At 42.9% G+C, this 13,437-nt stretch overlaps 1 protein-coding gene across 1 annotated transcript in view; it reads left to right on the forward strand.

Moving 5' to 3' along the window:
- Positions 1 to 4,620: 4,620 nt before the first annotated feature.
- LOC108053323 overlaps positions 4,621 to 13,437 on the forward strand; it is a 47,332-nt gene continuing 38,515 nt past the window's right edge. The window contains 1 exon segment of the mRNA XM_044457492.1: positions 4,621 to 5,355. Within this exon segment, the coding sequence (XP_044313427.1) occupies positions 5,290 to 5,355 (66 nt within the window). The 5' untranslated portion in view covers positions 4,621 to 5,289.

Consider the following 13,437-nt stretch of genomic DNA (forward strand, 5'->3'; position numbering starts at 1 on the left):
GGGAAAAATCCCAATCTGATATTAAAAAATTAAATCCCTGACTTAAGAAAGCTTCTTTCTTAACGTAACGACGCAGCATAAAAATAAGTTATCTTGATGTAATGGTTTTGTAATTGTCCAGGTGAAAAATCTTGGGTGTACTTCACAACCTTTTTTAACTTTATCTAGAGCATTGTGACTTTTGACTCTTTGTTTAACAGTAACAACTTCGTAAATGGTTGTATGAAATGGTTATATACACATAAATGTATATTGACTGAACCAACCCATATTTACAGACATTTTAGAAATAACCTTTTTAGAAATCTTTAAATCTTAAAATCAAACTAGCTATAGCCAAAGCTACTATTTATTTTAAGATCTTCTCCTTTGCTCTGTAAAATAAGATCTAAGATTTCCGGAACCTCAAAAATCTTTTAGAGGATATTTTATAGCCCTATTTTATCAGTGTCGGAGCGCGGCGTAAAAAATGAAAAGTTTAAACTGAACTCCGGCAGTCGCCAAACGCCAGAACTGGAGCTTTAATAGAATTATTGATTTTCCGCGCTCCGCGAGGAGACCTCCGGCTCCTTCCCCACATTAAAAACACTCGCACAGCATGTGTAGGTCTTTTCCAGCCTGATGATGTCGCGTTCTTGCTTATTTAAATATTTTTCCGCACAATATAGACGACCAGGGTGGTGGGGTTTTGGGGAACGGGGGTCGATGATGAGTTGGCTAACAGTAAATAACATTTACGTTTGAAGTACGGGCGGCCAGCCAGACACATGGGTTTATTTTGGGCATGCGAAAATATTTGCATCGCGTTTGGTGGTCCAAAAGATGTCATCGAACCGGAAATTTGAATGTGTGCGTTCAGGAGGAGAAACTTTATGAGCTTCCCTACTGAAAATGTTTCAAAACGAATTCGTAAATAAAGTTTCACATAAAATATATCCTAGTTTCAAAAAAAGAAATTACAATTTTGTAAATTCCTTTTCAAGCCTATACTGATTTTCCAAAACATTTTTACAAAAATGTAAGCTTTAACTGAATACTTTCATGATTAAACATTTTGGTTATATTATAGAGTTATGGGTTTTGCGGGAACAGCTTGATAATATTTTATTAATAAGATTCTGAAAATGTACTTTCCAAATAGTAAGTTAATCCAAGCTTAATCTCGTATACATTTTCTGCAACCAGAAGGTTTTATATACACAAACATTTTGTTTGAAATCTCAAAAGTCCTAATATATTAGTGCAGCCTTATTTTTCGTTTTATGTCCTTATTGATTGATTTAATTTTTGTAATTTAAAACACAGAAATAATTATGGACTTCATAACAAAAGCATTTTAGAATAAATATCTTTTACATTTTGAAAATTATAGATTGACATGAAGTAGCCCATTTACAGATACTATTTGCAATACCTTAAATCTCTAAATATTTATCAATTGGAAAAGACTTTTAGTACATATGTGCCAAATCTGCGAAAAACAAAGGGAAACAAATTCTAATTTATGTAATTATTATAAAAATTATTATTAAAATTATCGGTACTATCAACGGATTGCAAAAGCTAACGATGGTAGCGTCCATGACTTAAATATTGCCATAAAAACTTACACAATCCTTTTAACGAAACCCTGGCTCATTTTCTACTTTGTAGTTGGGTTATTAACTCTACTTGTGCTGGGGAATTAATTAAGTTTCTCTATTGGGAAGCTGAAATTACATGCCACATAGAAATGTATCTGTGTGCCACATAAAAAGATGTTCACTCTTAGAGTGTGTGTGTGTGGGGAGCTCCATCTAAAATGCTAAGAGCAGCAAAAGATTTTGAGCCCCGAAATTTGGTAAAGCTTCGCAAATAACGTCGACGTCGAAAAAGGGAAGAAGTGGAGAGGGAAACGGGGACGATAAAACCGCAGTGGAAAAAGAATATAGGAAAAGGAAAAAAAAAGAACAAGATGAAGTCTCGGTGCAAAGCGGTTGCTTAGCCAATCAGCGAGCGGCGGGGGCGGAGTCTATCCCGAACTGGTTTGCCGGCGCTTTTTATGTCGATTTCGTGTTTTTCCTCTTTTTTCGTATCTCGTATTCTTTGGCGTTTTTCGCCTTGCTCATCTCTCTTTGCTCTAATTTTTTCGATGGGTTATCTCGCTCTGGCACGAGGCCATTGGAGCGACAGAGAGGGAGCGACCGTCTTGTATGATTGTGTGTGTGAGAGAGCTACCGAGGGAGCGAGAGAGAGTGAGAGAGCGCTAAAGAGGGAGAAAGGGAGAGCTTGCGCATTGGGGAAGTGGGGAAAAACGAATCGCGCGGGATAAAGATATCCAAATCTAAATTTTCATGTTTTCTTAAAGCCATCGCTTAGAGTTTTTTTTATTTTTCTAGCGATATTTTAAATTATTTATAGATGGTAATTTTATAACAGTTAAGTTGCAGTAAACCGTTTACTTTTATATTTTTTTAAAAACGGATATCCTAAACTAATTACTCAGCCCACTGTAACTCCACCCAGTTTCGTAGGTTCCCCTGCGGGTACTGTATATAGAAATCCTATTTACCATTTACTTGGACGCGGTTGGCTAAATCCTGCAGCCCAAACACCTAATCACATGTAATGCGCGCGCATTATCTGCGCTCTTATCTCTTGTTTTCCGGGGGAGCCACCCACCCCCGCCCGCCGGCGAAATCCACTTCGGGCCTGAAACTCACGAGCCCTGAAACGAAGGCCGTCGCCATTCACAGTTGACGGAGGTGCTAAATGCCGAGTGGGTGTGACCCCCTAAGCCTCCCACCACCCACCACCACCCACCGAGAGGAATAAGCACGGCCGATTTACTTTACTCTTTCATCCCGAATACCCGAACCGAACCTATTGCCGCACTGCTCGCACTCCCACTGGTTTGGCTCACGCCCACGCCCACTCTACATGGTGTAGGGGTGTATGTATGTGTGTGTGGTATAATTCCACCCGAATTTGCAGCAAATCCATTGAGTTTCGCCACAGCGCACAAAAAATAAAAGAAAACGCGCAGCCGAACGGGAATGTGTTGGGTGGAGGGGGGTGTGGTTGGGGAAGGGGTGGACGGGGGGTGGGGCGACGGCTCTGGCGACGACAAGTGCAATTCTGCGCCGGAACAGGTTTACCCACTGTTTACACGCGATTGTGGTTGTGTGTGTGCGGGAGAGTCGCTCTCAGGTTCTCTCCAAACGCTACGCTCTTTCACCTCTCTGGTCCTGTGCGTGTGCTTTGTTTTGGTCACTCACCAACGCACACATGCGAAACTGATGGTTTGCCTCACTCACCAGAATGGAATTTGGCAGTATTCCTACTACGCTTTGCAATACCATTTTATTGGACCATTTTTTAAGAAAAAGATTTGATTTATACGTCCGATAAGTAAAATTCTTATGAAGTCATTGATTATTTTACCCAAACCTCCATCTGTCGAGCAAACCAAATCTTACAATAGTATTATATGTATGTATATATATTATATTTCCATAGGTCATTTTCTAGGAACAAACCTTCGACTATAGTTTTGATATAGGTAATGGAAAAGTGGTACACCAAAACTTAAAAATTTTAAGTTCTCAAAAACTCATCATATTTTTCGCCATTCTAGTCTTTAAAGCTTAAGAAATAACAAACACAATCTTTATCCGAACCCTTTATAAACATAACAATTTACTCTAATTAAGTTACTCTTAGAGTTAAAATTTATTGTGTATTCTTTGAAAGACATTCTAATGTATGGAATAATCCGTTCCTGACACAATAAAGTATATACATATGTTTACAAATACTTTTAGGCAACACAAATTAGTCAACAAATACTGAAAAAATACATGAAAAAGGTCCTTAAAACACTGACAATAAAATGTAATCACAAGTAAAAGAGCACATGATGTATTATGTGAGTCGTTCTTGACAAACGTCAGTGACAACCGCAACTAACCGTTCTGCTCCATATCAATCCTTTTAAAAATTTATAAAACCACATAAAAATGGTGTTAGCTACAGTCGAACCACAATTTTTCAATAACCTTCAACGACCTCCAAAAACAATTAGAGTTCCGGTTACTTAAAGTAAAAGCATACATTTTATGTTAATTAATACTCTCTATTGAAAATACGATTAATTTGACGTATATGGAGTTGGAACTGTATATATTGTAGAGGAAGTCCTTTATCGAATTCTTTGGCATCCTTGATTTAAAATAATTTTGATAAATATTTGTTGGCGTGATGAAAATGGCCATAATTTCTATATATAATTGAAATGGATTCTCGATAGCCAATACCTACTACCTTTTCAGTGCCTAGCCTACTACTTTTTCACGGGTTCTCTCTCCGCACGAAAAGAAGAGAGGTCGCCAGCTCTCTCTGACACCCACACCAGTGCACACGGCTAGGCGGCAAATGGAGCCGCGTGAGAGAGCGAACTTGCCCAAAGGGGGTGGGGGTAGGCTGGGGGAGGAGCGCGGCCGGGGGCGAGAACGAGACCGAAGACCAACGACTGAGGACCGAAAGAGACCGAGTACCGGCACCGGCAACATCGACTGCGACGTCGGCAGCGGTGGCGGCAGAATGTGCGAAGGCGAAAGAATGCCGTCAGTTGTGCGACAACTTTGGCCAAGAGAGGATGTCTTGACGCGCGTCCGCTCACCAACACACTTGCGAAGAGAGTCCAGAGAGTTTCCAGATCAGTCTTAGTCAGTCCAGAGCCAAAGGACTCGGCAGGTTAGGAGCACCCATATCCATTTGACCAGAGGAGAAGCCCATGAACGCTTCGCTGGATTTGCGATTTGCAACTGGCGATCTGCAACTGCCACATTCGATACGCTGCCAATCCTGGTGACGCAGCGACGCGATCAGCTCCCGATTTCATGGCACTAATGATGTCGCGTCGCCCACAACAACAGCAGCAACTACAACAACATCAGCAACAGCAACTGCAGCATCCACTAGCGTCATCGAATCCGTTCCACAAGGAGACGCGCGTTTCACCTGAGCGTGTGTGCGGTTGCGCGTGTGTGTGTGCCTGTGTCTAATTTGCGTATCCGCGCCACTAAATCATAACAACAAAATAATATAGAAAATCAAATCAAGAAATATACCCGCCACAGTAATCGAATTTGAAATCGAGCAACCCCTTATCGCGGTCACAAATTGCAATCAAACAAATCACAGCGAACCATCCAAATTGCAATTAATGCCAAAGCGTCAGCATCTGGCTGCATAAAAGAAATACGTGAACTGTAGAGTCAGTGATTAGAACTTTGAATCGCCATCGAGATGGACTTCCAGAGCGCCATGGAGACCTTCGCGGAGGCCTGGGTGGCAGCCAATGCCGGTCAGCAGGTGAGTTTCGGCCTTAAGTCTATCGGGATCCCCCAGAATATAGCGTCACTCCAGCTGGAGATCGCTTTGCCGCCGGCACTTCACACCAATTAGTCAGATCTCCCAGCACTCCCCCACTTTTCCCGCTCCGTTGCCAAATGAATCAGTTCAAAAACAAACAAAATCGGCCAAGCGACATATGGCCAAGCTAAGGAGATAAGGCCGTGTAGATATGCGCTCGTTTCGCTATTTATGCAGATTAAGATAATCCTTATCGGCTGAGATTTTCGAGATCGGTGCTGCGATAAGCCCACCGCACCCCCATTGTTTGTTTGTGTTCCTCCACCGAGTACTTCTCCGTGTTCTTTGGCCACTAATTGCATTGTAAAGCCGATCCCCAAACCGCAGAACGCAAAAGTGGGAGAGTTCTGGTCTCCGAGAGCTTTTGCGCCAGCCCAGCCAGATAAGATAATCCCGACGGTAACTTTGACAAATGCTGGTAATTTCGGCATAAGGCGATGACGAACTTAGATATCGATGGGGCTTACGGGTGGGGATGGGGATGGGGATGTTGGGCATGGAAGGCAAAAGGGGTAACCATTACCCCATAGAGCATGTTCCTGGGCTTTGCCATCGCGTCATCGCTCTGCGCCGCTTTTTATCGGACTCGAGCGCCCCTGTCACTGATATCGCAATTAATCCAAATAAGTGCGATAAAATTGATTATGAACATGCTGGCGTGATTAGTCCAACTCCCCCCATCCAAACCGATCTGGTGGGGAGGAGGGGGGTGGATCACTCATACACATGTCCAGATATCTGGCCGTGTGTGAGTTGCCGGGGCGGGCAGCGTTTATTAGCAGACATAATTGATTATGTTGTGTGAGTGTAATTATTATTTATCTGGCTCTGCGGTCTGACTTCTGCCTTTGCTGCTCAACCCATTGGTATCGCTTCGAAATCGGTGACCCAATCGCCGAAAAGGGGGGTTGACTAATCCAAGAATTTATGGATTTTATTTCCATTTGATTTCGAACACGTCTGAGTTGTATATTAAACAAATCTCAATCTCGGGGTGAGCACATGGCACCCACCTCCATTGTCTTTTGGCCGAAGTTATGCCCCAAGAACCATTGTACTTGAAAAAGAATTCGCTGGCATACCAGTCATTTTGTATACACTTGCCAGTGGGAATAGTGGCCTTCTAATCACCAAATTCGCTATTTATTCTCTATAACCTTGAATTAATGTGAGCTGAAAAGCTAGATCCTCTGGGATTGCTGTGTTTCAAATGGGTCCGAGTGGGATTCTGTTTGGAAAAATGTACATGCGTAAGATTACGTTATCGATAAAAGTATAAAATAATTCTGTTAATAAAAATGTATACATATTTTTATTTTTGTTAGTTTCGAATTAAGTCGATATATCCCGGGGCCAGAGCATTCGAAACTTCGGCTTCACTCCGATTCGTTTCATCTATTTTTTGTGTTGTTTCTTATTTTTGACAGTTTTATGTGTCGACGCATATGCTTAGTGAATGGGATTAAGATAAGACGACGTAAGTTCTCCGCTGACTAGGCCAGATAATAAACCAGTATGGCCAGAATGGGTATAAATAAATGTGAATTCTTTCAAAACTATAACAAATCATTTCCAGCAGCAAATGTGTTTTTGCGAGTGTGTGAGTGACTTCTTTGGGCTTGCAAACTAATTATAAAGCATTTAGTTTTATTGTTGTGATAATTTTTTGGGTTTTTCTTAGGGTAAAATATCGGAACCGAACTCGGGGAATAGATAATGCCGTGCGAGTCTCTTCACACCCGGTTAGATCACCTAGCCCTCTCGGGCGATCAGATAGGCCGTCTTATAAATTATAAATGGTTCGATTTTTGTCTAATCTGAAAGTGTTAGCTAGGGCGAGGGCGATGGCGAGGGGCAGGGCGGAGGCATTAGAAGTCAGATAATGGAATATTTATTAATTGAAATCTTCTTCGCCACTGCTTCCTGCTCACCGCCGTGATCATCGAATAGTCATTTCCTCTGCCTCGTTTTCACCAGCGATCTGCGACCAAGACTAATGATAATCGGGGTTAATCTGGCCGCGCATCGAATCGGAGTTCCAATCAAATGCATTCTTCTCCATTTTTGTTGGACCCGGGCCCCTTCCCACGTTTTCGGTTTCGTTAAATTCCGGTAGTCAAATGTCCATTAAATGCTGCTCATAAATGTCCAAACTGTTTGTCATCTTTGTGACTTTTGTTGCTGTTGCTGCTGTGGCAGTCGCCTCCTGACTTCTTGCTTTCTTTTCTTCCTTGGGTCTAGCACCTCTTTCAATTCTTCGGGCAGTCCGTATTTATCAGAGCTTAGGCATGTCCCCCCCCCACACACACACACACACACTGCTACCATCTACTTCTTTCCTTGATCTCTTTAGCCGCTTTATGCGCTGCTGCTACTTGATTGTAACACATTTTTAGCATTTCATTCGACGCTTTCTCACTCCGCTCCGCGATCCGTCAGTTGAGGCGGGGCTTTTTACGGCCCGATTATGCGCCTTCGCTGAGTTCGCTATATGTATAAACGTATTTATTAATTATTCAAAGCCGATTGGATTATAATAATTTATAATGATTATTATCATAAGTCGGCGGACTTGGCCTCAGATTCAGATTGCGACTCGGTTTCATTTCCAGATTTCGTCTGTTGTTCTGCGAGCTTCGTTTCAATCAAACTAAAAGCTGCGACAATATTAGATAGTACTTAGTTGGCGGTAAGTGGAAGGAATATCAAACACCGAAAACGCTTTAAGTTAATTACACGATGTCAGCTTGTCGGTGGGACTACTTCTTCATTTCTTCATTATTATTTTGGCACTTGCAGAGCGGCCTTAAATCAATTCCCCACTTTTTCGTGATCGGTTTTCGTGTGTTCATGTTTCGATTTCGGTTTCGGTATTTCGGTATTTCTATTCCCCACTCGGAATCGCTTTCAAAGGCGCCGCTCGCCAGCTCTCTCCTCCTCTGCAGCTCCTCAGATAATCAACAAAACGTGTTCGACTTGTCGAGGTTTTCCTTTCTGCACTTATCATAGAACACCTTTCGGCCGGGGTGTTGCTGTTGTTGTTTCGCAGCTAATGACACCTTGATAAAACGATTTGTAAGACATTGCGATAAAAGCGGTTCAGGCTTTGTAGCTTAAGGCGAACCGAAAGCTGATAAAAATACAAGCCGAAAAAAAAACGGAAAAGTTCGAATGATAATGACAACTTTGGGTAATTAATTTGTGGGGCGGGAAAGGGGAGGAGCAGTCCAGATTGTGGATTCGATGTCTTTGGGTATTTGTTTGGGCATTTGTCATTCAGCTTAATCGGAATGCACAGACTGTGACAAAACACGAGAAAAGAATCGAATTTTATACAATTTACGCATTTCGAAAGTCATCTCCGAATGTTGCCTCCCCCATTGTCACCTTTTTCATTCTTAATTAGTGGATTTAGCTTGTTCCCCGTAGATATACGAGACTGCCTGAATTTCAGCCCCTCCGCAACTATTTTTATTTGGGCCAGCCAAATCCGTATTCCTTAGCTCCGGCGGACATAAATTTTCGAATGTTTTGAAAATTATGACAAGTGGGTTGGAGACAAGTGGGAATGAAATGAATATCTGGGGAGATTCGTGTATATGCCTCGGGTATATACATATATGCTTTTCTATTTGGGCGTCTCTGTGATTATAAACTTTGCTGGTTCTGATCACGATGACATTGTGGGGCTTACATGAAGGTATTTTCGGTGCTGAAGATTTATTATTTATCACTAATACGCCCCGTTGAAAATCATAAGCCGCAACAGCAGCCGGTGATTTCTACAAGTCACAGCGACAATCGGCTTCCAGCATATTTCTTCAAGCCCAGAGTCGAAGAGTGGAGTCAACAAAATGTCGGTAACCTCGTCTTATTTAAAGTATTAACTGCTAACTAATGTGCGACACATTATAAAGAGCGCGAGACCGAGCATAACACATATCGATACGATGCCAAACAGGTGATCGCCGGCACAGTGAGTAAGCGGCGATCATGCCTGGCATCGACAAAAGGGATTATATTTCCTAAGCGGTCCCAACAAAATGTGACCAAAGCTGGAGCGTCTGGTACAGCGGTATATGGTATATGGTATTCAATGCCCGACGATCGCTGAGCTGCTTAACTAAATCCGGCTTAAGATCCAACACACAAAATTAATGTCGTTGAAAAACACAGCAAAAGTCACACATTAACAGCGACGACGATCGCGCAGCTTGGTGCCCAGGAAGTGGCGATCTGCCTGCCCCTTCGGTAAGTGGCAAATGGCTAATGGCGAGAGGAAATGCTCGGTGTGTGGACATCTTACAGGGGATTAGTTTGAATTTGCAGTGCAAAGCGGAATGCGGGAAAATAAGCTACTTGCGCTAGCTCCCCCTTTTCGTCCCTCTCCGCCAATCGATTCAAATTACCAACGATTTATTGGCGATCGCCAACGTCTGGCTACCGTGATCAGCTAATCCACTTATCAGTCTCGCATCGGGAAACCCCTCCTTTTCCTTCCCCACCTCCCTCCCCCCCCCCCCCCATAACCCACTCTTAAATCGAACCACATTTTAATCGGCGTCGTAAAGTCGCCGATCATTAACGAATTTAATCTATATAATGGGTCACCAGCCGCCTTTTATCCAAATCTAATCAATTTCACCAATTGCGCTCCCCCTTACCAATATCTAAATGTGTAAATTAGTGTGTTTGCCTTTTATCAGAGGCCTTTCAACTGGCCAAGGGTCCCGGACTAGCACCCAAAAGCCAAAGCCTGACCAGCGTTATATCAAGTTGTCGCCGGGTTAATCTAATCGCACGGGTCTCTGGGAATTATGCGACCGCTTCGGAAGATAACCGCCGCAAGTCCAAGAACGGAATTCGATAAATTCCCAATGCTATCATAATGAAGCGCCCCCAATTTCCCGTTGTAGTATGAGTGTCTGTGTGTGGTTTTAAGTAAACAGAATTTGATTGATTAGACACACAATTAAGGCAATCACATCTGATTCCGGGTTCGATTTCAATTTCGAAAAGAATGGGGGCAGGGTGAGTGTTTCACACATTCTGGCAGCTGCCGCATCATTTGGGGGTCAAAGGCGAGTGTCGAGCCGCTGACCCACGCCAAATCCCAACGCCCATCATCGCTTGCGTGCTTGACACTAACCCAAAAAAAAAAAAAACAGAATAAAAAAACAAATCAATTCCTGTGCAAATTGAAAGCGGCCGCAGGTGGGGGGTGGGAGGTCACCTGGAAAGTGGGTGGCTCGCATGTCAGACGGCGGTAGCCGCTTATCGGTGTCATCGTATTTTGTTCCCCACACGCTGGATGCGATGCAGCTTGACTTGGCTAAACTTTGCGTGTTAGCCAAAACTAATCCAGGCTAAATGAGGGGGGTTGGAGCTCTGCATGTGGCATTATGTGAATGTGAGCTAATCTGCAAGGCAAAGCGAGGCAGCAATTACACAAAACACTAATTAGAGAGAGTGGGGAGTGCAGTTGCCCCCCTTTTTTTCCCCCAGCAGGAAGTTGTCAGCAGCTCACTCGCCCAGTGAGTCAGTCAGTCAGTCACTCAATCACTCATTTACCCATTCATTCACTCGGTCGGCCATTCATTCAGTCGCCGTAAACCCGAGGGCCTCGAGCAGATCATGGAAATACGCTTATGTCGGATTATCCCATAATTTATGTGAGCTGTGCCCCGGCCAGACAATGGATTTGCCTTTCCAGCTCACAAGAACTCACACCAGTGCAGCACCTAATTGCCGCGATCATCAGGCGCAGAGGTATAGTAGATGTAGATACAAATACTCACATAGAAAGGAGGCTAATGACAATGGCCAGAGGAAGCGTTCTTGGGCAGCGATCAGGGGCAGATGACAAAACAGAAATTGTGTCATTCGATTGCAGGATCGGGAGGAGGCATTAAAAAGAAGTAGGGACCCAGCAACCGGCAACTGGTAACCGGCAACTGGAAACCGGCAACCGGAAGCGTAATCGAGCTAAACGAACGCCGTCGGGGAAGTGATCAGATGTGCGTGTGTGTGGGTTAACCCATTGTGCCAAGGAGGAAAAAATGAGCGGGAAGCGCTAAGGAAAAACGCGATGAGGAAAGTCAGAAAAAAAACAGAACACAACAGCAGCAGCAGCACTACCGGTCAAAAGGGAAGGAACTGGAAGGGAGAATAGGAACAACTGGGAAAAAAATGGCTAGAAGACACAGACAACCACCAAAGGTCCCCCCACGTGCAATTAATAAAAACGTTTTCAGGGCGAGGGAAACGACAAACTGGCCATAGGAAAAGTACAAGGTGATAGAGGGATGGAGGGACGGAGGGACGGAGGTAGGAGATCCCCGTAGCTATGGCAATGCAAACAGGTGAGGGTGACTTGTCCTAGACAAGTCCGCAGTACGCAGTCAGCTGGGAACAGCTGAAACAACGCCGAGGCGATGCAAAAGATATGTATCTGCGGGATGCAAACTACAGTATCTACAGCAGCTAATTAACGAAAAAGTTTCAAACTGATCGACACTGCAAGTAAACGGGAGTCCCAAGATTGCGATCTAGATAGTTAAAACTGGAGTATCTACCACCTCAAATCACTTAATACTTAAGTTGTCTTAAATACAGCAATTATTCATATTTTTATTGGGTAGATACTTAAGGTAGTCATTATAAAGATAGGTACCTAAAATAAAACCATTAAATTAAATGCCTTCTTTCGCACATAAATAAGTTCATATTAAAGATACTATATTGCAGGCAGCAAAATGGGTAATTCTCTAAAGCTAATTTACAGAACTATTTAATGTTTCCTCCGAACCAATGCTTTATATATTTTTATCGTCGTTGAAATACACCTTTGAAAATTTTGCCACACCCTCGAGTTCCCTGAAATACTTTTATTTTCCCAGAGAGCATTTCCTGTTTGCCGATTTTCGGGCATGGCAAACTTTTTCCGCTTAAAAATAAAGACATATTCCAGCGTTTAGAGCAGAAACCAATTCCGAGTGTCGCCAAAAACTGTTTGGCGAGCGGTAAATATATTTGGAAAACACATTTCCCTGCGGGCGGACTCGTAAAGTTGAAGCGTTAGGGCCTCGCCAAGGGGGCGGGTCCTCGCGAAGTCCCATAAACTTACATAGTTGGGCCTGTTTAAAATGCGCTTAATAGTTTCAACATGTGGCGTGGAGAGACAATTAGGCAATAAAATTAATTCACACCAAGAAAAGCATTAAAAGCGACGCCAGACGGAGCAAGGTGCCGCGTTTTCCATTCGCCATCCGCCATCCTCCATTTGCCGTTTTCCACTTGCCACTCGGAGTTTCCACTTGGCCATGCCGCATTTTCGCACGCATAACTCGGAAATTGCAACTCCATGGTGGCGCGTGTCCGCTGACAGTTGCCAATGGCCTCCACCACCCCCCGCGGCATTAGCTCTCCCCCCACCCCCCCACTCTTTAATTGACTTTTTTACGTTTGACTCCCTGAATGGCAAGAGCCATTTGTCTACGAATAATTAAGCCGATCAAACCAAACAAAAGTTTGCGCTTGGCGGAGAACTGTCATCAAATGCATAAAACCATTATTCGCAACTGCCGGAGAACTAAAAAAAAAAGGGTGACATATAGGCAGGGAAATAAACTCTCCTTAGCCCTTAGACTGCGTTTATGGGATCAGGAAGTTTGACGCCGAAAAAAGTAGCATTAATGTATAATTATGGCAAATTATAGTCAAGAGATGTGTCGTAAAATCATACCTGAATGTGGTGTTTGTCTCACTGAACATTGTCAATGTATTTATATAAGATTTAGTTGACTGTGAGACTTATTCAATTTTTTTTGCTTAAGTACCTTCTTTGTATTCAATTATATCAAATTTAAATATTTATTTGTTCGAATTTTTAAATAGAATTTATTTTTGTGGCACAATAAAAAGTATAATTATAGACATCTACAGTGGGAAAATGCCTCATAAAATCATATCTGAAAGTAATGTATTTTTTTCTAAGCATTGTCTTTTACATATTTTTTATGA

The sequence above is a fragment of the Drosophila rhopaloa genome, unplaced genomic scaffold (genome assembly GCF_018152115.1).
Source record: "Drosophila rhopaloa isolate 14029-0021.01 unplaced genomic scaffold, ASM1815211v1 contig_115, whole genome shotgun sequence".
Lineage (NCBI taxonomy): Eukaryota > Metazoa > Arthropoda > Insecta > Diptera > Drosophilidae > Drosophila > Drosophila rhopaloa.